A 20,347-nucleotide genomic window follows, 5' to 3' on the forward strand; every position below is an offset into this window, starting at 1 on the left:
TGTTATTCTACTGGGATTCTGTTCTACGGTTTTGTGACAGTGATGTGAAAACACACAAGCTCCCAGTAGATATGAACTGTTGCGCCCCTCAGCGTCCAGTGAGCTGCAGGTGATTCACAGATGACTTCACTGACATCATACAGGAAGTGGACACAGTCTGTGGAGTCTGTGTGTCGCCGGAGTTGAAAAAAATGTGCAGATATTGCTTGGATTCAAAGGAAATATCTGGTGCAGCGGAGAGATGTGCAAGTTTGGTGAGAGTGCCAGACAGAGGCTTCCCATCACTTGTTGCCGCTCAGGACCAGGAGCCCAGCGAGGGAGAGACACTACTCTCAACCGAGGATGAGGATGAGAGTGAGGACGAGTCAGACATCTTGGAGGAAAGTCCCTGTGGCCGCTGGCATAAACGCAAAGAGGAGGTGAGAGGGGAGCAGGAAGCTGAGCTGTCACAGGATCAGCTGAAAATGAAGGACAACAAGAAGTTGTCCCGAGACACGTCTCCCTCTCTATCAGTCAAAGTTCTATTTGACTTTTGAATATGTATATTCACTGGTGTCGTTTTAATTTGATCTATATTTAATTGTGTGGTCTCATTGACATTTTCATAATGTTTTTGAAGAGGGCCAGAGAACAGGATAAATACACATTCAGCAAATGGATACACCACAACAAAGAGTTAAATAGTGAAAAGCAGCACAACAAGGGCTCATGTTCAGTAGTTGTGCGAGTGAACATAGGCAACTGGGCCTGCTTGTGTTTCTTGAAGAGGTTTCAGCTCTCATCCAAAAGGCTTCTTCTGTTCAGGAGCCAACGGCGAGAGGCAGACCGTCAGTCCCATTCACACAAGCAAGCTCTCACAAACAGTCTCCAATTAACCCAACCCCAATCTGCAAGAGTACCGAGAGTAAACCACAGGAAAAACCCCACACAGAAAGGACCATGGCCCAGCTGGGATTTAAACCAAACTAAAGTTTAACCCACATCAGTGTGATTTAAAAACTACCTGAAATGATAGGAACCATCTGTGCAGGAAAGTTGTATTTGAAGACTTTATTTACTTATTGGCGCATCATTGTCCCATCATCTAGCATTAAAAGTATGAACTCATGAGCCTTTTTTCTGTTCCCGTTAAACGTAGGTGAATCAGCGTAATGTACCCGGGATAGATGCTGCGTACTTGGCTATGGACACAGAGGAGGGTGTGGAGGTAGTTTGGAATGAAGTCATGATCTCGGAAAGGAAGAACTTCAAACTGCTGGAGGTGAGGGACGGTGTTACAGAGTAGGATTGAATGGTCTCTTAGTCTGGTTCAGCAGGATACACAATCATGGGGAAGATTGCTGACTTGACAGTGGTCCAGAGACAGTCATTGACATGCTCCACAAAGAGGGTAAGCCACAAAAGGACATTGCACAGAGTGCTGTATCCAAGCGTATAATAGAAAGTTGAGTGGAAGGAAAAAGTGTGGTAGAAAGAAGTGCACAAGCAACAGGGATAACCGCAGCCTAGAGAGGATTGTGAGGCAACGGCCATTCAAGAATTTGGGGGAGATCCACAAGGAGTGGATTGAGGCTGGAGTCAGCGAATCAAGAGCCACCACACACTGACGTATCCAAGACATGGGCTACAACTGTTGCATTCCTCGTGTCATGCCACTCCTGAACCAGAGACAACATGGACTGCAGGCATGGACTGTTGCTCTGTGGTCCAAAGACCTCTTTTCAGATGAAAGTAGATTTTGCATTTCATTTGGAAATCAAGGTCCCAGAGTCTGGAGGAAGAGTGGAGAGGCACAGAATCCAAGTTGCTTGAAGTCCAGTGTGACGTTTCCAGAGTCTGTGATGATTTGGGGAGCCATGTATTCTGCTGGTGTTGGTCCACTGTGCTTCATCAAGTCCAAAGTCAACGCAGCCATCTACCAGGATGTTTGAGAGCAACTCATGCTTCCTTCCGCTGACAAGGTTTATGTAGATGCTGATGGATTTGTGGTTCTGTCTCAAACAAAATTATCAAGTGGGATTTTAATTTTTTCCAATAGGCTTTCACAGTTTCCTGCCAAGGTTTTGAGCAAGCTCAGTGTGCATCATGTGAAAATGTGCCTCTAATTTAATAAAGCCCCAAGGATATTATACTCTCAGGCCACACAGGGGCAGCAGTGGGCTATGTGACTATCTCTGTACCTATCTCAATGAAATGTTCTTTCCGGGCGTGCTACAGGTCTATAGTCTTGCATTAATCCTAGATACCTTGATTTATGCAATTAAAAAAAATAAACATTGTAGTTGAAGATTTAGTTTTTTAGATAAGCAATGGATTCATTTTTTAAATGTCTGTATATTCTTTCATCTTTCCATCATCTCTCATTTATTTCCCCTTAACTTTTCTTTACCATAACTTTATAAAACTAATATATAAAACTAACCCTATCCCTATATTTCCATTTCTCTCCCCTTCATATTATCTCCAAATCTCCCTGTCTTTGTCTTTCCATCTCTCCCTGGGTCAGGAATGGTATTTATCCAATGACGGCGTTCGGGCTGCCCTGTCCTCAGCGGCCTCAACAGGAGACGGTTCAATCTCCTGTCGTCGTCCCCTTGGTCAAATCCCCAACCCCTGAACCTGCAGAGCTCGAGACACGACGGGTGTGTATGACAGATTATACTGCTGAATAAAGACGATGCTGTCACAATGGTGACAATTAATAAGTGATCATCTTGAGGCTCATGCTTCTCAATTTTCAATGAATCAATATACACATTACACATTTGTATGAAGAATTTACTGCAAGACCAACACTTTCCATACTTTTCTGCAGGTCATTCAAATGCAGTGTAATGCTGAACCTGTGGAGGAGGGTGCAAGGTTTCATGTGAGTCATAACATTTACAAGTTGATGATTTATTTTAAATTAGCTGATTTAGAGGATAAGGTGGGATCTATTGACACATATTAAAATAATATTTATGATTATAGCAGAAAAAATATTATACTAAAATAACTTTCTTGTTGTCATGTTACCTGTCGGCCACTGTAGCTACTCCTACACATTAGGAAAGGGAACAAAGGGAACCTCACAGCTAAATGCCGCTAAATCCTATACACTGGTCCTTCAATAAAAGTCATGAAGTAACTCTGAATTTGACCAACCATGGTGATAAACTAGCTTTTTGTCATTTCCTGTGCATTCAAACTATTTACTCTGTTGTTGTCTCTCCTCCTTTACTGCTGAAACTGGTTGATAAACTGAACAGACATCTCAGCTGTGACATGCTACCCAGTAAGAACCACTCTTCTGAATCACACACTGGCACATACTCAATAAGCTTAAACATACCCTTTAGTATATTGGGAATGTTTTACTTCCCCATATTGCTATCGACACAAAATCCATATCAGTCAGGCTCTACTTTTGTCTGAAATAAAAACGCCTCGATGTTGTGAACAAAATCCTCGACCCAAAAGCATTCAGTACCTGCTTTATCGGTCAGGTGAGGCAATAACATGTTTTTGCTACGTTTGTGCATTTAGTTTTTTAACCAAGTGAAAACATGTTTTTATTGAGTATTGTCATTTGTTCATCTGGACAGTTTAGTTTAACAGTTTGGTTTTAATGATGACATAAATTTATGAGATTTGAGAGATTATTTCTGTATGAATGACAAGTCCAATCTTCTCTCAGATTTGACCACACACGGTGGTTTTATTGTGCACTTCCTCTCCATGTGTGTCGACAGAGGCATGCAGGAAAGTATGAGTGAGATTTCAGAGAGAGCTTGAAACTCATATGGCATCACAATATACAGTAGCATGCAAGACTATTTAAAGCAGGGAGACTGTCGCTTGCGTGTCATAAAAACCTTGCTATTTGTGAAAGTTTATTCGGATTTCAAACCCAAATCGTTTCTTAATAACTGTAAAAACCTTTGACTCTATTGTAAATGTTTTTTTGTAAAACAAAAGTGAGCCTTCGCTAAAACTTAGAATTTTACACCAATATTTTAGTATTTTTATTGTTGAAACGTATGAGAAAGAAGGCAAAAGAGAAAATATAACACAGCGCAACTGTTGCCCTGGTCAGAATAATGTTGGCACTATGGTCCAATGTGCACATGTATACGCAGGTATGGTAGGCATGTATAAGTTTGCAGGCGTGTGGGGAATGCTGGGCCTCTGAAAGGCTGACAGCTGTCACCTCCTATGTCATGATCTGTCCATCTCTTCCCAGGTTCCTCTCTCTCTCTTTCTCTCTCTCTCTCTCTCTCTCTCTCTCTCTCTCTCTCTCTCTCTCTCTCTCTCTTTCTCTCTCTCTCTCACTCTCTCTCTCGCTCTTTCTCTCTCTCTCTCACTAACACACTTATGGACTTGTTCTTTTCTGCTCTTCCTCCATTTTTCCACACACTAGCACCATTGGCACACCACTTAACCTAGTCAGTCTCACAGACACTACCTGTTCCTTTAACTGCTGATATCAGGGGATACTCTTTCCAAAGGTTTCCTTATCAACAAGACAAAGTCCAAAGTCAATCAGTGCTGGGTCACTAGCTAACCAAGCCTCTTTGGTTTCATCCATTTGGCCTTTTCTTGTCTCTCCAACACATTTATTTCAGAGAATTCACGATTGAAACTAAACTCTTTGTATGATTTTAAATCAAATCGCAAAACATGACTCAGCAGGGAAGCCTCTCCCACAGCTTCCGTCATGCAGCTGTGGGTTGCTGGTGTTTTTCTTTTGTTAATGTCAAAGTTGTTGGATGCTCCATCTCCTCCACTTGTTTGTCTTGTTCCACCCACATTCCTGGTTCATTTGTAAATTGACAGCTTGGTTATTAAAAAATCAGTCGACCCTGACCAGTCCTCTGCTCACAGGAGAGAAAGTCCCAATAGGGACGGCAACTAAAGTAATCCTAATAAAACACTTTTGTTAAATAATATCCATTTGTTACAAAAACAGCACAGCAACTTTACAACATGGATTACTGACATTGCTGAAATCTTAATCTGCTTTTCCCAAGATATATTGTTCCTTCATAGCTGTTGAAAAATGTTCCTACCTGGAATGCAGATTTTTAGTTTAAACAGTTAAAGTAGAAAAACTTTTAATTAGTCTGGAGTTATTTCGGATTTTGGGGACTAACATTAAAGGTTACAATGAAAATTAGAAAAGGTAAAATGTTAGCCCAGTCATAAAGTTGTGGCAAGTTGTACAGGAGGATCAGTCCATTTAGTTACTAAGCCTTGAATAAAGAGTAATATTTAAAAAACTAAAACATATTAACGTCTCCTGCCCTAAAGAGCCCATGCTATCTGAAACATGTTGGCTTTTTAATTTTCCTGTCAGATGAGTCCCATTTGTTGTTTCAACTGTAATTAATGTCACTTAATAAAATCCCTGTTAAATGCCCACAGTAATAGTTTAAAAAAGGATGTTCTGAAACAACACAGTGGGCTCACAGATGATGCAACAGCAGGATCAGATGTTTGGTGGTTGCTAATGTGTTTAAGGTGGGATTTGGATTTAAAAGCAGCAGCTGGTCCATATTTTTCTGAATGAGCCTCAGTCTGACCTCGTATTTGTGTGTGCGTGTTTATAGTATTTGCACAACTCCATCAGAGATACTGTTATGTCGGTCTGTTACATGTCCATGAATTGGTGACTCACTACACTTGTGTGTGTTTCAGATGAATCTGGTCAAGAGCTGGCTGAAGAGTTGGTGCAGCTGTGCTTCATCAGTGAGGTGGGTGGTAGCTGGCTTTTCTCTGGAAAGTGTTTTCAAATCCATGTGATTATAAAAAGTGTCCTCATACCCCATCATCACACCTTCCCCTTATGCAAATTAACTGTTTTATATAGTAAGTGCTCTGGTGCTCACTCAATTAAGTATGAACACAACCCCACTCTCATGTGTGTCGTCTCTTCATCTATCTGTGGGTGGGAGTATATGCATGTCGACCCACATCATAATGACTCCATCCTGTTAACTGTAATGTCGGCATTTAACTCCAGTATCTAGCAGTTCTGTTTATTTATCGAACATCCTGAATTGTTGGAAAATATTGATTCTCTTTCTTTCTCCTTCTCACAGTTGGACCAAAACAAAATAGCGTGTCTGCTAGAAGAAAGTTGCATTCAAGCTATTCACTAGCAAGGGTTTCCTCAACCATCTTTCAACCCTGTTACACACTTAGTTTTTGAATACTCGTACTGTATTGTTATGTGTGCTGCTTTACCTTGTGTCCTTAAGATGGACTTTGGGTTTTTTAATTAAATTGCAGCTAATTGAGTGTAAAAGGGAATACTTCCCCACCTGCTGGTCGTTTTGTTTTATCATGAATTTTTTGTTTGTGTTGGCATTCTGTGATATTCTGTACTATCTCAGGTTCAAAAAGCACCATTTTTTTATTCAATAAATTTGAGAAGTTGAAAATGTTCCTCCATTTGGGTCGCGGATTGTCATTAAGGGGTGACGGTGGGTCCCGAAGCCAGACCAGTTGAGAACCACTGCTCTGTATAAATGGATGCAGGGGCATTAAAGCAGGGTCTTTAAGCATGTAATTGCGTGTGGCCCATGTGCTGAGAGCGGCCCCTGACTACAGGGACTTAGTTCCCAATTATGACAATTCTGTAAGATTTTGTGAGGATTGGTTTGGCTCAGTATAAGGCCCCCAGGTCCCTTTTCACTGTGCCCCCCCGGATCCCTTGAAACTCCAAAGATTTGGATTATTTTGAATGTGCTTACTCTGATCTTTGCTGTTAAGTTTATTTAAAAGGTAAACCTCAATAAGACTGCAACACACTTGATCACAACATAACTGTCTAGATTATCAGGTTTACAATGAAACCCAATAATTTATTAAGCACACAGTTGCATTTTAGTCAGAGGAGTTTATTTTGTAATAGATTGTGTATTGTCCGGTCTGTCTGGTCTAAAACATCATCATAATGATTGAGGCCTTCCCTGGAGTCACACCACTCAACTAACACACCACTCAACTGGTTTACTACATTTTAATAGTTGGACCTCACGTTTTGACCAGCAGCAAAACTGTGACTCCCCTAGAAATACAGAGACACATTCTATCCAAAGAAAATGTACAGATTAAGCCAATCATCTCTGTTCATCCATTCTCACTTGCCCCTCTGCCTTGGCTCTTTTTTATTACCTCGTACAACATAAAATTCCCAGCTCTTTAGCCTTTGTGACGTGTTGGACCAAACTATCACCTATCAAATTAAATGTGTTGAATAATTTGCTTTTTTTTTATAGATAAATACTTGGGATGAATATTTTTTAAAAAGCCTCTGATATGGAACAAAATGTATGTGCATTGCTGCATACCACATTCTGGCAAGGCGTCTTGCCAGCTCGCTCTGGAAGATGGTTACTGTGAGGTACTGTGAACTCAGTGTTACTGAAATATTAATCCAATGACCTCCACTCATGTATTTCTGAAGTGCTCTTTTTGTATGTATTCAGGTATCTTTGTGCTTTAATGTGCTTTTTTTCCTGCACATAAATGTCTAGTTCATGCTCAATGCATTGTTTACTCTGTTCTCCTGTGTTTGAACTGCTAAGATTGTAAATCCCAAAGATATGTCCTAAAACTAGCCAGTAGAATGTAAATGCACCACTCCTGGTGTAGAGAAGTGGTGAAAACCAACAATGTGACCTGAGCAGCTTTACTCTGACTGTCTTGGCTCCGTCTCTTTCTCTCTCTGTACCATCTTTTCCACCAAAATGATTGGTGCTGCTGAAACTGGTAATTAAATTATCGTTGGTGTGTGATGGGCAGCTTAAGCCTGTTACTCCAGGGTTTGAGCTTTTGGTTTTATGTGGATGTTGTAATATTTTGTATTTGACATTGATGTGAGTAAATGTACGTCTTTTCTGAGACTTGCATCCTGCAAAGTGTAACACTTTCAAATAAATGTGTAAAGTGCTGGACTGTGTTATTCTACTGGGATTATGTTCTACGGTTTTGTGACAGTGATGTGAAAACACACAAGCTCCCAGTAGATATGAACTGTTGCGCCCCTCAGCGTCCAGCGAGCTGCAGGTGATTCACAGGTGAGTTCGCTGACGTCATACAGGAAGTGGACACAGTCCGAGGAGTCTTTGTGTGTCGCCGGAGTTGAGAGGAATTGGCAGATATTGCTTTGATTCTAAAGAGATATCTGGCGCAGCGGAGAGATGTGCACGTTTGGTGAGTGTTTGGTTGGCTGTGCTCCCCCTCGCTGTCGATCTGTAATGTCTCAGCTCCGTGTTTCTCCCTCCGTGGGTTTATCTGACCTCAGGCCTGCAGGTGGGCTCACACGGTTTCGCTTTTAACACTTTGAATGTGAGACCTGTATAAGAGCTGGTTACTCACAGACAGATAATGTCGACTCTACCTCCTCTCATCTCTGTGAATAACGGAGAGGAGAGATGAACAGAGTCAGAGAAGCTTCTGTATGTAAATGTATCGTGTTACTCGTGTATGGCCGCGACTTAAATCTGCTTATCGGACGTTAACTACGCTAAATGAAATGTATACTGGAAACTAAGTCCTGCAAAAAAGTAATAAATATATTACCCGATGAGAATTTATCTTCAAATATACACTACACCAAAGTCCAAAGCTAGATGGATGAAATAGATCATAATTTGTTGTAGATACTTTTCTATCAGTGTACATGTCACCCAACAATTAAAGACAATTTGCTATGTATACATCTCAAGTTTGATTTGAGGTACTTTACAAATAATATTCATATTGCATGTTTTCCTCCACAGGATAATGACTTGTAAATGTATTAACTTTTAAATGATCAGTGCATCTTAGTCCCATTTATTCAGACTTTTAAAATAAATCCTTTATCAGTTGGGCCACACCACAGAATGAATGCATGGTCTTGGGCAAACAGAAATAGGTTTGGCTTTGTGTTAAATATTGGCAATGTAGGCGCAGTCTGTTAACCTCCTCCATACTTCCTGTTCCAAGCTGTCACGCCATCTTGCTATGAACTGTATTAATATTATCTTGTGCTGTCTGTCTTCCAGATAAGGACAAAGGGCCAAGGAGGCTGATGAAGAAGGGATTAACTCTCATCTTGGTCGGCCATATTAACTTCATCCTCGGAGCTATTGTCCATGGCAATGTCCTCCGCCACATTTCCAAACCCAGTCAGCATATTACGACTGAATACACTGTCGCCAACATCATCTCTGTCACCTCTGGCCTGCTGGTGAGTGGATCAGGGCCGGGTCTAGGCAGGGGCAAGAGGGGGCCTGGCCCCCTCAAATAAATGTTGTGCCCCCTCAAACTAAATAGGGTTAGGGTTAGGGTTAGGCACAATGCCCCCTCAAGATTTGTGGCTGCCCCCTCATACATGCCTGTCTAGACCCGGCCCTGGAGTGGATCATATCCTACCAATCATCTGAGCAGATTAGGTGAAGAAATTGAGGAACTTTAGGTTTATAGAACTTTCAAAAGACAAGCAATGTGGTCCATGTTTTACTGTGAAATGGATGTTTCATGAATAAACTGTTGAGTTCTCATTCATGTCAGTGACTATCAGAGCTACAGGTGTAAACTCGGCTATCACAGATAATTTGCACCTTTAGCCCTTATAAAGAGCTGTGAATCCTTGTCAGCACAAGATTAAACTTGCCCATTCATAAGGAGCTTGTTTCTCAAACCAGTCGCTCGTCGCTTTAGGGCAGACTTCATTACACTGAGGCGTCAGATTTACTGCCGGTTGTTGTTGAAGGTAATGATGTCATGTTTCTTTAAAATACACGCCAAATTCATGTTGTCATTTCAAATTACAGAGCATTGCCAGTGGAATTATTGCCATTGTGGTGTCAAGAAACATCCACCTGATAAAGCTGGTAAGAATTTGATTTATTCTCAACAACTGGTCTGCTCACTTCCGTCCCTCATCTGTCCAACCTCATTTTCTCTGTATATGTGATGTTGTCTATGTGTCTCCAGCAATTAGGACTTCTGATTGTGTCATTCCTGAACGCACTGCTCTCAGCGGCGTGCTGCACAGGTCTCCTCCTTGCTATTGGTATCACTGTTGCCCACAATGGTCAAGGTTTGATGCTGGGGTGCAACGACACACAGGTGCCCGTCAACGCTCGGTCACCAGTCAGTGCCCAGTGCCCTTTTGATACAACACGAATTTATGTGAGTGTAAACTTTCCTTTTACAATTGCCTCTATTTAAAAAGTTCTACTCTATCCTTATGCTTCTTTCCCCTTAGTTTTTTTTTACCATAGACTGTTTCTAAAGATGGACATGACTGCTCCCCCGATGTAATGTCTAAGTGTTCCGATCGCCACCAGGTGGCTGGCTGCTGTATAGGTCATAATTCCCTCCTCATCCATGTTAGTGGATGGGACATAAAGTACAAGTCAAATACATTTTTCTCAAAGATTGTTTCTGTAATTCAGGTAGTTTTTATTATACTGATGTTTTTCAAGTGCTCATGTTTCTGCTAAGTTTGGTATTAATTAGTTATTTGATGCTATTAAGAGAGTGAAAGTGAATGTTTTTTTTTATAGGTAAAGTCGCAACTTTGGAAGCAAGTGCTCAACCTTGGAGTGTTACTTTATTTCTTTATATTCCATGTCTCCACAACTTTCTGTCTTGTAGGAAACCACCCTGTCATTGTGGGTTCCCTGTGCGATCCTGTCAGCGCTTGAGGTTGGACTGTCTCTCTGGTGCTTCATTGTTGGACTGGCTCTCAGGGGGCTGGCACCCTGTGGCAACAGCTACATCAAAGAGCAGGTGTGTCTCTGTGTGGGGGTGTGGATATACTGAAGGGGTGTATCTGTGGTGTGTGTCTGAATGTCTGTTTGATTAAGACATGCACACACTTGGTCGCAGTCAAACACACACATACAATTGTGCACAGATATCTTCACCCACCTGATCAGTCACTGTAGCTCAAAGGAAAATACAATCACACTCAATGACTCACGCGCAGAGTAAAACAATGTGTTCTCATCAATTCATTCTTCATCCCATCATTTTCTCTTCCAGTTGGAGGAAGAAGCTGAGAGCTCTGCCAATAGCCAACGTCTGATGGGACAGCGCCTCGACCCCGATGCCTAACTGAACATAAACCATTCAGAAAGGATATAACTCCATTTAGGCAAGCACAGCCAAAACCCAGAAGCCATCATTGCACCTATATTCAGACTAGCACATTTTGCCCTGCATTCAGCTGGGTGAGTGTCACAGTGGAGCAGTGGTGGAATCAGCTCTACGAGTCTAGTTCTTGCTTTGTGGTGTAATGAAGCCTGATTCACAGATGGGTTACCAAACAGCTTCATTTATAAACCAAATTGTTTATCTTCTATGTGCAGCTGTGAGAAGGCAGCTGATTCCATCTAGTCTATATGTGCCTGATGAAACCTATAAGTTATAAATTAATTTACAGTGCCACATAAATACCCTACATCTGTATGTTAAACTGTTGTATTCCAAAGTGTAGATTCAGTGTGGAAGCTGCAGTGTGATATCAGTAATCGTTTCAGTCTTATCAGTATCCCTCCTTGGCTGTTTGGATTCTGCATACAAGGTATGTTACGCCAAGCATGTCTTTTTATATGAAGTACTGTATATAAGAACAAAGCTTTGTTCACGAAGATGTCCAATTTCATTTCATGCGAAAGTACGAATATTTGAGCTGAGTTCAGGAGTTTAGCTTGTATAAACCTTGACATTACATTTCAGAAAAATTTGTGTATTAGCTGTTTTATCAAGTGTTGATTGTTAAGTGCATGTATTATATTTGAACTGTTTGCCCTGATTAAAATGTATTTTGTATTGGAGATGTAACCATACTCATCAACATTTGTCTAGATATATTCACAAATAACACATTTCATTTTAGCCACTAATGCACATTGGTAAATGAGAATGGCCTTTAGAGAGTGCATCAGTCACCTTATGAAACCACATTTAGATTCACTAGATCCAGATATTTATTTGGATCAGAACTAAATTAAACTCATTAATATTACTCCCTTTAACAGATCTGATTATTTTCATCAAGAATCGTTAATTATTTTTTTGAGACATCAACAAAATTTTGAAATCTTGCTATGTTAAAGAGAGATGAGAAAAATTCCTGAATCTGCCTTCCTATCTGCATCTGCAACAAAATGTAAATGCTTTCTTTTTGACCCATTTTGCATACTACCACTTATTTCCATGGTGATCCGTCCACTAGTTTTTGCGTTGTTCTGCTAATTAACACACAGATTGATAAACAAACAAATGCAGAGGAAAACATAACCTCTTCAGTGGAGGTAACTGTAATGTGAATTAATGTCAAGTGTTTGATGCGATAAAATACCAAATTGTTTTTATTCAGCTTTTATCTTCAAACTAGATTAAACATGCTTTTAGTTTATAATGTTAGATCATCAAAAATTTTCATAAATGTTCATAAGCATCCATTGTGGCTAATGATGAACATGCCACAGATACAGCAACTGTACTACCTTTCATGTTTGTTTGTTTTTTGTACTTTTGATTCTTACTTTTTTATCTAAAAAACTTTATTTGTGAGCTTGGTGCTAGAATTATTGAATTTCACAAGAAATGATTCACAAACTGAAAATGCGTGCAGTGATCAAATGATCAAACAATTGAGAACTAAGGTCAGAATTTGGAATTAAGGACCTAGATTCACCATAGGTCTCATCACAGACGGTTCAGATTGCTAAAAAGCAGTGGAGCAGGGGTATTAAAGTGATGCTTTTATAAAGATGCTCTCTACCCCAGAATTTAAATCAAACTAAACTGCAGCTTAGATGTTTATGGACTGAGCGCCTCTGAACAGTATATGTTGTGGGTTTAATGTCAAGTGGGGTCATTTTAAGAGGTTTAACCAGTATGTGGGCCAGCAGCCTCAGCCCACACAACCCCCCTACCCACCCAACCACAACCCAACGACAGAGAGGATCAGATCAGATCAGCCATGAAACGGTTAATCTAGTGCCGTGCTCAATCGTGTGGAAGGGAATCATAGCACGAAGCACTAATCCGGAGGCTGTAAGGGATAAATATTGACATAGTGTCGAGTGATATCATCACAACATGTCTGTTTGGCTGTTTCAGTCGGCATTACAATGATGTCACACTAAAACATAATGAAGGTTCAATTTGAAATCACAGGATGAATATGATGTGTCTTAGGTTATTTCAAAATTATTGTTATATCGGGAGGAATGAAGTGATCTCAAGTCATGAGACATGATATTCAATGAAGGTCCGGTATTATCATTTTGTTAAGTGCATTTTAATTTGGCTCTTGGACATTGTTAAGGAAATAATAGCTGTCCCATTGCCAAGGTTTATATAATGTAATTGATTAATAATTTACCCTATTTTTTTTTTTTTTTTTTTAAATGACCTAAATATAATCAAATAAATTATTAAGCAAATGGTATCATTATGACATACACCATCCCCGAGCTTGTGGTATTTTCTTGGAATAAATGGAAATGAAGACTGAACCTTTGCTCGACTGTCTCCCTCTCTCTACTGTAAATCTGTCATTGAATTGAATGGATCTAGAAGAAAATTAAATTCAGTAATAACTTTATATATTCAGTGCATGCTATATATTGATGCACTATTGATATATTGTCAACAGGGAATGTTCATAATTTCTCAAACATTTTCATCATTTGCGTGAATGCATTTTTGAAAAACTTATAGTGTATAGTGGTTAAATGGATAATCCAAAACCTTTTTGGTTCTATTGTTTGTTTCATAACAAGGTAAATTGTTACCTGAACAGTTACTCACATTTCTCCTTTATTCAGTGAAGCTGTGGAATCTCAAACTGTGTATTTCGTGATGTTGATTGAACATTGCATTTAAAAAACTTATGGGGGTCTTCATTGTTCATTTAGTGATTTTGTTTTATGGTTTCGAAGCAGGAAATGCATTTATGTGTGGTTTATCTTGTTAAAGGAAAACTGTCCCTCCACTGAGCACCATGGGTGAGTTAGTATCTCCAGGTCTTCTGTTTCCACTGTCTTTGTTGTGTCTGGTGCTTCTTCACACGCTGGTGTGTGATTTGTGCATCCCAGGCTGGATCCCATTTAACCCACAAATGGCTTTTATGTGACCTTGAGAGTGATGCATGAACCCCTGCTGGCTCCGGAGCCATGGAGGATTGAAGTACACATAAATGCACTGTAGTCACATGCCCACCATTTAATGCATTAACACGGTAGAGCACATCTGAATGTCAAACCAAGGTGGATGCATCAATATTATTATTCATAAATAACCCCCCTTCGAATCAGGCCCTGAAAACCAGGGAGAAAAATGAAAAACACAAACATAATCAGCCTGCATTGCGGCTGAAAATTGAGTTGTCCACAAAACAGCAAATTGCAGATCATAATTAAAATTCTGTCTTTATTAGGATTAAATACACAACGTGCACATTTTTTTCCTGAACACAAAACCCCCAGCATCTGTGTGTGTTAATACTGTGGTGCACACAGTCCATGCAACACGTCCACTGGGGACCGTTTTGTCGCGTCTCTGCGCGGCCACGCTGAATCCGCGGTCACGAAGTGTGGTCTGCACGCTGCAGGGAACCAGCTGCACACCGAGGAGCGGCCGCGCGGTGCTGCAGTGAGCGGAGCTGGCGGAGCAGCGCCCCAACCGCCCGCTGTCCTTTAAACCAGGTGAGCTGCTCTCACGCGGGAGGTCACAGAGGAAGTGTGCGTTTCGTTCATTTCGTCTATTTTCGGGGGAAAGCCAGTCAGCCTCTGGATCGTGTGCACGAACTGCGCGCTGCGGGGCTGAAGACGCTGCGGTGACAAACACTCTCAGCTCCTCAGGATTGATACGCTCTCTCCGCGGTGATTCCCCCCCTCCCGGCTTGTCACCGTGTGTGGTTCTTTCCTCGGTGCAGCGAGGACGCCCACATTTGAAAGGTTTGTGCTTTAAAAGCTGCTCCTGGTTTAACCTCTGGCCGAACAGGAAACCGCAGTGAGGACGTTCACATTGACCGTGCTCCTTTTATTATCGATATCCGTTATCGGTAACGTTAACGCTAGCTAACTTGCCACCGGGGTAGCTCGCGCGTTATGGTCGACTGAGCCTTTTGACGCAGGTGTTAGTTGAAACTTAATAACAGAGCGCCTGCGTTTGTTTATTTGAACCGCCATGTTTTATTCGCCGAGCTTTGACTCCTACCTGAAGTTAGTTCTGCGAGGTGAACCGTACACACACCGAGCCCTGGAGTGTGAAATATCGCGGGGCAGCGCGACTGTTGCCCGGCCAACCTCACACAAACATGAGAGCGGGGGAGTGTCCGGTCCTCCGCAGGTGCAGCGTCCGCCTCTTCAAACAGGCGCTAGCTGTCGTGGTTCGCTTTGAACGTGTCTCCATTAGTCTGCAGCACGGAGGCTGCCGGTGAAGACGTGGAGATAATGTGACACTGCGCCTCTTTTGAGACTCTCAAACAGTCCGCCACGTTGTTTCAGAGACCTCTCATCAGGTGTTTTCATCCTGACTCGTGCAGGAACAAGGGTGTGGCAGATCAGAGACCAAACCTGATACAGTGCAACTTTACTCCATGCAAACCCTCTCTCCCTCTCTCTCTCTCTCTCTCTCTCTCTCTCTCTCTCTCTCTCTCTCTCTCTCTCTCTCTCTCTCTCTCTCTCTCTCTCTGGCTCTCTCCGCTTGTTTTCACCATACGGCTTTGTGTCTTCTTTTCTAAACCTGCAGGACCTGCTTGATGAATCCAATCCAGTGAGGCAGCCGCATGTGGAACGGCCGCATTTAGGGACTTGCAGAGGAATCAACCAGCTCCTGTGGAGGATGCTGACATATGGATGAGGACTCTGGATCTCAGGTGATTCTTCAAAATATTACTCGAAACTGCAAGAGTGAGGAAAGGAAGAGACACACAACACAGACCGCCAGCAGACGTCTGTTATTCCAGGGACATGCTCCCACTTTGGGGATGGAACAAAAGGAATCTGTGTTTGACCGTGGGAGCACCAGGAAATGGAGAGGCATCATGTTATTTTTTGACTGAGAACTAAATAACATTTTGAAATACTTCAATTCATCCATGGCCTACAGATGAATTTATACTCTGCCACATGTGATGTCGGGGGTCTATTTCCCGAGTGTACCCACCTCCTCTGCGGACTCAGCTGCTTCTCATGTTAAGGAACTTTAGAAATAAATTCAGCATGTCATCCAGCGGCCTTCTGGGGGATGGGGACGTCACCACCATGAGCCACCGTGGAGAAATGTCGGACACTAAGACGCAAGTTGGAAGAGGATGTGTGAAGGACTGGTTTTCCCGAACGACAAAATTCTACTGCAGACAGCGAGTACCTGTCTGTTTTTCGTTCCCCCTCATCTCTGTGGTCCTACTACTCCTCTCCCTGGTTAGACCCGCTCTGTCCATTCACGTGGAGTCTGTAGAGAGCCACAGCGAGTTCAGCTGTGAGCCCATCAAGCTGAGAATGTGCCAGGATCTGCCTTACAACACCACCTTCATGCCCAATCTACTGAACCACTATGACCAGCAGACGGCCTCTCTTGCCATGGAGGTAGGTTGTTTGTGTGTGTGTCATTCCGGCAGTGCATGCTGCATGTATCAATATCACAGCACATGGGGGAAATTTGATAGCTGCTTCTAAGATTACACAGTGCTCATAAAACATACACATTGAAGAAGAATATGAATTTACCATTTACTGCAAAAGTGCATATTTCTTTGTCTTGGTGACAAAAAGAAACATCCACAAAGCGTCTGCCTGCTGTTTCACATTGTAGTGTCACACCTGCTCAGGACAAAAGAAGCTCACACACAGTGTAAACAGACCATGTCAGAGACGAGTGTAGCTCAGAAACCATCGTATCTGACATGTTAAATTCATTGACAAATTAAAATAAAAACTACTGTGGCCTAAGGTCAAAAGATATTGTACTCTTGATATATATATATATATATGTGTGTGTGTATATGTGTATCATAACTAAATCCACCTCAGGCAGATTAGTGATTTTAATGTACTGAATCAAAGCAGTTTTGTAATTTGAGTGTATTTTATTACATCCCCTGCAAGCATAACACACTACACCCTATCAACCTACAAATTACCCATATCCTTTATCCTCAGAATACAGAAATGGGTTGCACAGATACAAATGAATCTCACACAATGTTTTTTTTTGTGTTCAGAACAAATTGGATACATGGAAGCTTGCTTCTTGTGAAGGTGCTTTTTACGCAGACGTGTAATATCAAAGAGTTAACAGGAGCAGTGGAACACCCGAGAGAAAGGTGACAGTCAGTGTAGCCTCCTCGCGTTACAGCGCCATCTTCTCAGCATGTGTAACTGCTCATGTAGACAAAGATGAATGTATGGACGCACACACACACTCATGAGTTTTTATTGAATGTGAACAGTAGCTGATAAGACAAGTTGCCATCTGAGAAGCAGCAGTTGCAGAAACATATGAATTGCAATAAGGTGCTTCTGTGACTGATAATTCCAAAGCATTGGTTTTAAGGAATGGAAGGTGAAAATGCAATGTTACACACAGTCTGAGTGCAGTACTGACACAAACTATCCATCTTTATCATGTTACCTCTTTCTCCTACTCCTTTGTTACTCCCCAGATAGGCAGGGAGTGCGCAGAGCCAGGTGTTGCTCAATAACGAAACGTAATAATCTGTTTGCAGTTAAGTGTTTGTCAGTACTATCTATGGGATCTGGACACGTTTGGGTGTGTTCGTTTTATTACTTTATTAACTACTGTATGGCTACCTAGTAATTTCGAATCCGTAAAAGAAGATCATTTCTTTTCAAACAAAGAATAAACAGAAAGACAAGATCCCTACAGGCAAGACCCAGCCTGTTTTAGAGGCAAGTCAGGTTGAGATAATTCAATATCCGGACCTTTATTTAAACACATGTTTATCTGTGTATCCATTCAAATGTCTGTGCCTGTACAGTACAGGCTTGCATAGCGTGAGCCATGTTTTGGCTACCATGCAACTGTGTTGATGGTTTGAAGGAGCACAGAAGAATAGCAAATATCCGATGAAATAAATCTGCCCCCAGCTGTTCGTAGTTGCCATATTATATTACCCTTGTTGAAAAGCAGATGAATTTTGACAAGGCCACTGCTCCCTTTGCACTTTGCGTGTTTAATCTTGAACGATTTTTATTTTGAGTTAAATGCTAATGTTTTCCCATGTTAGATGAATCAGCCAAAAGATCATGCCTAAATTTGATGTGCTGTTACATGAATATTTAATCACAGAACAGGGTTTTCAACATTTTGCAGTGGAGGAGACTGTCAAGATCACAAGTGTCAGATCCTCCTTTTTCTCCCTTTAGAGAATAGTGGATGAAGATGCAGCTTTAACAGTTCAACAGCTTTATTTCGAATGGAGAGCCATGCATTCTGAATCTGCTCAGTTGGTTTTCTAAGGTGCTGACAATCCTTTTGTTATAGGATTCACTCGGCACATTAAGGACCATGCAAATTTTTAAATCAACTCAATTCCCCAGTGTCATGTCAAAACACGCTGTGTCAGGGATTGTGAGAGGCATCTGTTGTTGAACTTGATTTGACCCAGAATAAGAAGTAACTGACACCCTCCGTCCCTCCAGTCATGGAAGAGACAGCTTTCTGAAGATGGTTGTGTAGCAACATGAGCCCCGTTACTGTTCCTGCTCTGGTCTGCTTTGACCAGGCATGGAAGTCCTGGTGGGAACCCTGGTGGAAATGTAATAATATATCTCATGGGACACTGGCTGCACTTGTGTGTGTGTGTACAGAGACATGCATCCACATCTTGGTATCAGTTTTCAAGCGAATCTGTTACTGGGCAAAAAAAATCTTAGGTTTTTGTAAGGATTCCACATTTTCTTCCACGTCGTGCTGTAGTAATTAACATCTACAAGGCTATTGTTGTATTTGCATGTGTAGATAATATAGAATATCCACATTTAATTAAAACTAATATTTCAGTTGCATGTTGCAGTAGAAAAATATCTATGGGAAATGGAACATTTTAATGATTTCCATCTGCAGTTAATTCTGCGGATTCCTACTTGTCCATTTAAGAATGTTTTCATCCCTGTTCATTTGTTAGATGATTTGCACGTTGGTTTGTAAGCAAGATGACACAAACACAACTGACATTTTTGTGAATTTCTAAAGAATCGATAGAGAGATCTTGATGAAAAAGCTCCGGCATATTTAAGGGACTGATCAATTTGGTACAGTTGGATTTATATCAAGGGGACTGTTGGGCCTTTGTTGAGGTGTGCACTCTATTGAGTGCTATCCTACTTTTATTGTGGTTTGGTGAAATCCAAGTGGATTTGTATAGAAAATTTGTGACATTTGTTTGAGAGTTCCTGATTTTCGTTAGTCTGTCCATCAACTTTAGCGTTGGGTTGGTTTTACAACATTAAAGCTAAAATCCTAGTTTACACTCAGAAGCTTTTTATCTATAAAGATGAAGCCTCTGAAGCTGGATCTAATTCATAATTTGCCCTACAAAGGGACAGTGGAGATGAGGAATTCAGAAACATCAATTTGTTTTTCTGTTTTGGATGTTTTATTCATTGTAAAAAACATCTGCTGCCAGACTGACATGAAGTATTGCAGATTCCTTAACTGAATTGGAGCCATTGTCGGCAGCTGTTGTTTTTAGGTCATATCACACGATGCATATTTGCTCTGCCTCAGTGGCAAAGCTTTCTTGTCTTTCTCCCGTAGTAGATTGATCCTTCTTAGTCATGATGCTAACATGTTGTTGTGATTCATCTTTCAGACATAGGTTGCGACACATTCAAGCCCCGGGTTGAAAAAAATCCTCTATTGTGGTGATATGACCTTGGAGAATCCCCAGTCTTGACTGACACTGGAAATATTGCCTTATCTCCTTTTTCCTTTTAGATTCCAAGCTAAGCAAAAATGAAATATCCTTGATTGTTTGAAATGGTTAACATGTGAGGCCTCGTTTAGTCAATGTTTGCGTGACAGGTCTCGTGTATAGATCTTTTTTTTTTCTTTTTTTGCAATTGCTGAGTTAGGCTACGGACTGACTGAATACTCGTGTGTGTGTGTGTGTGTGTGTGTGTGTGTGTGTGTGTGTGTGTGTGTGTGTGTGTGTGTGTGTGTGTGTGTGTGTGTGTGTGTGTGTGTGTGTGTGTGTGTGTGTGTGTGTGTGTGTGTGTGTGTGTGTGTGTGTGTGTGTGTGTGTGTGTGTGTGTTTTTTTTTAGAGAGTGAGAGTGACAGGAGAGGTTAACGGTGCCAGCTGTCATCTCTCACTTCTGC

The 20,347-nt window shown here is 41.3% G+C and overlaps 2 protein-coding genes across 5 annotated transcripts in view; both read left to right on the plus strand.

Annotated features, from left to right (window-relative positions):
• Positions 1-127: 127 nt before the first annotated feature.
• Positions 128-13,385, plus strand: LOC128451612 (keratinocyte-associated protein 3). Of its 2 annotated transcripts, XM_053435467.1 has the most exons (9): positions 128-2,642; positions 2,816-2,869; positions 5,680-5,735; positions 6,084-8,202; positions 9,039-9,223; positions 9,810-9,869; positions 9,973-10,170; positions 10,639-10,773; positions 11,029-13,385. In XM_053435467.1, the coding sequence occupies exons 4-9, from the start codon at positions 8,190-8,192 to the stop codon at positions 11,098-11,100; spliced, it is 663 nt and encodes a 220-aa protein (XP_053291442.1). In that variant the 5' UTR covers positions 128-2,642; positions 2,816-2,869; positions 5,680-5,735; positions 6,084-8,189; the 3' UTR covers positions 11,101-13,385. The 2 variants fall into 2 exon arrangements, with proteins under 2 accessions (XP_053291442.1, XP_053291450.1); XM_053435475.1 differs by lacking the exons at positions 128-2,642; positions 2,816-2,869 and adding an exon at positions 2,879-3,277.
• Positions 13,386-14,630: 1,245 nt separating this feature from the next.
• The window catches only part of fzd3b (frizzled class receptor 3b), a 28,564-nt gene continuing 22,847 nt past the window's right edge, over positions 14,631-20,347 (plus strand). Inside the window, exons 1-2 of one of the 3 annotated variants that reach the window (XM_053427037.1) lie at positions 14,631-14,705; positions 15,754-16,592. In XM_053427037.1, coding sequence (XP_053283012.1) covers positions 16,197-16,592 — 396 coding nt within the window. In that variant the 5' untranslated portion in view covers positions 14,631-14,705; positions 15,754-16,196. Of the gene's footprint in view, positions 14,706-14,783; positions 14,958-15,721; positions 16,593-20,347 lie in introns of those variants that run through there. The other 2 variants (XM_053427030.1, XM_053427043.1) reach the window with 2 other exon arrangements.

The sequence above is a fragment of the Pleuronectes platessa genome, chromosome 1, assembly GCF_947347685.1.
Source record: "Pleuronectes platessa chromosome 1, fPlePla1.1, whole genome shotgun sequence".
Taxonomy (NCBI): Eukaryota; Metazoa; Chordata; class Actinopteri; order Pleuronectiformes; family Pleuronectidae; genus Pleuronectes; species Pleuronectes platessa.

Bases quoted from the DNA above. Each gene is read 5' to 3' on its own strand.
- LOC128451612 (XM_053435467.1), top strand. The intron at 9,224-9,809 runs GTGAGTGGATCA...TTCAAATTACAG, and splicing joins CTGTCACCTCTGGCCTGCTG to AGCATTGCCAGTGGAATTAT. The intron at 10,171-10,638 runs GTGAGTGTAAAC...TCTGTCTTGTAG, and splicing joins TTGATACAACACGAATTTAT to GAAACCACCCTGTCATTGTG.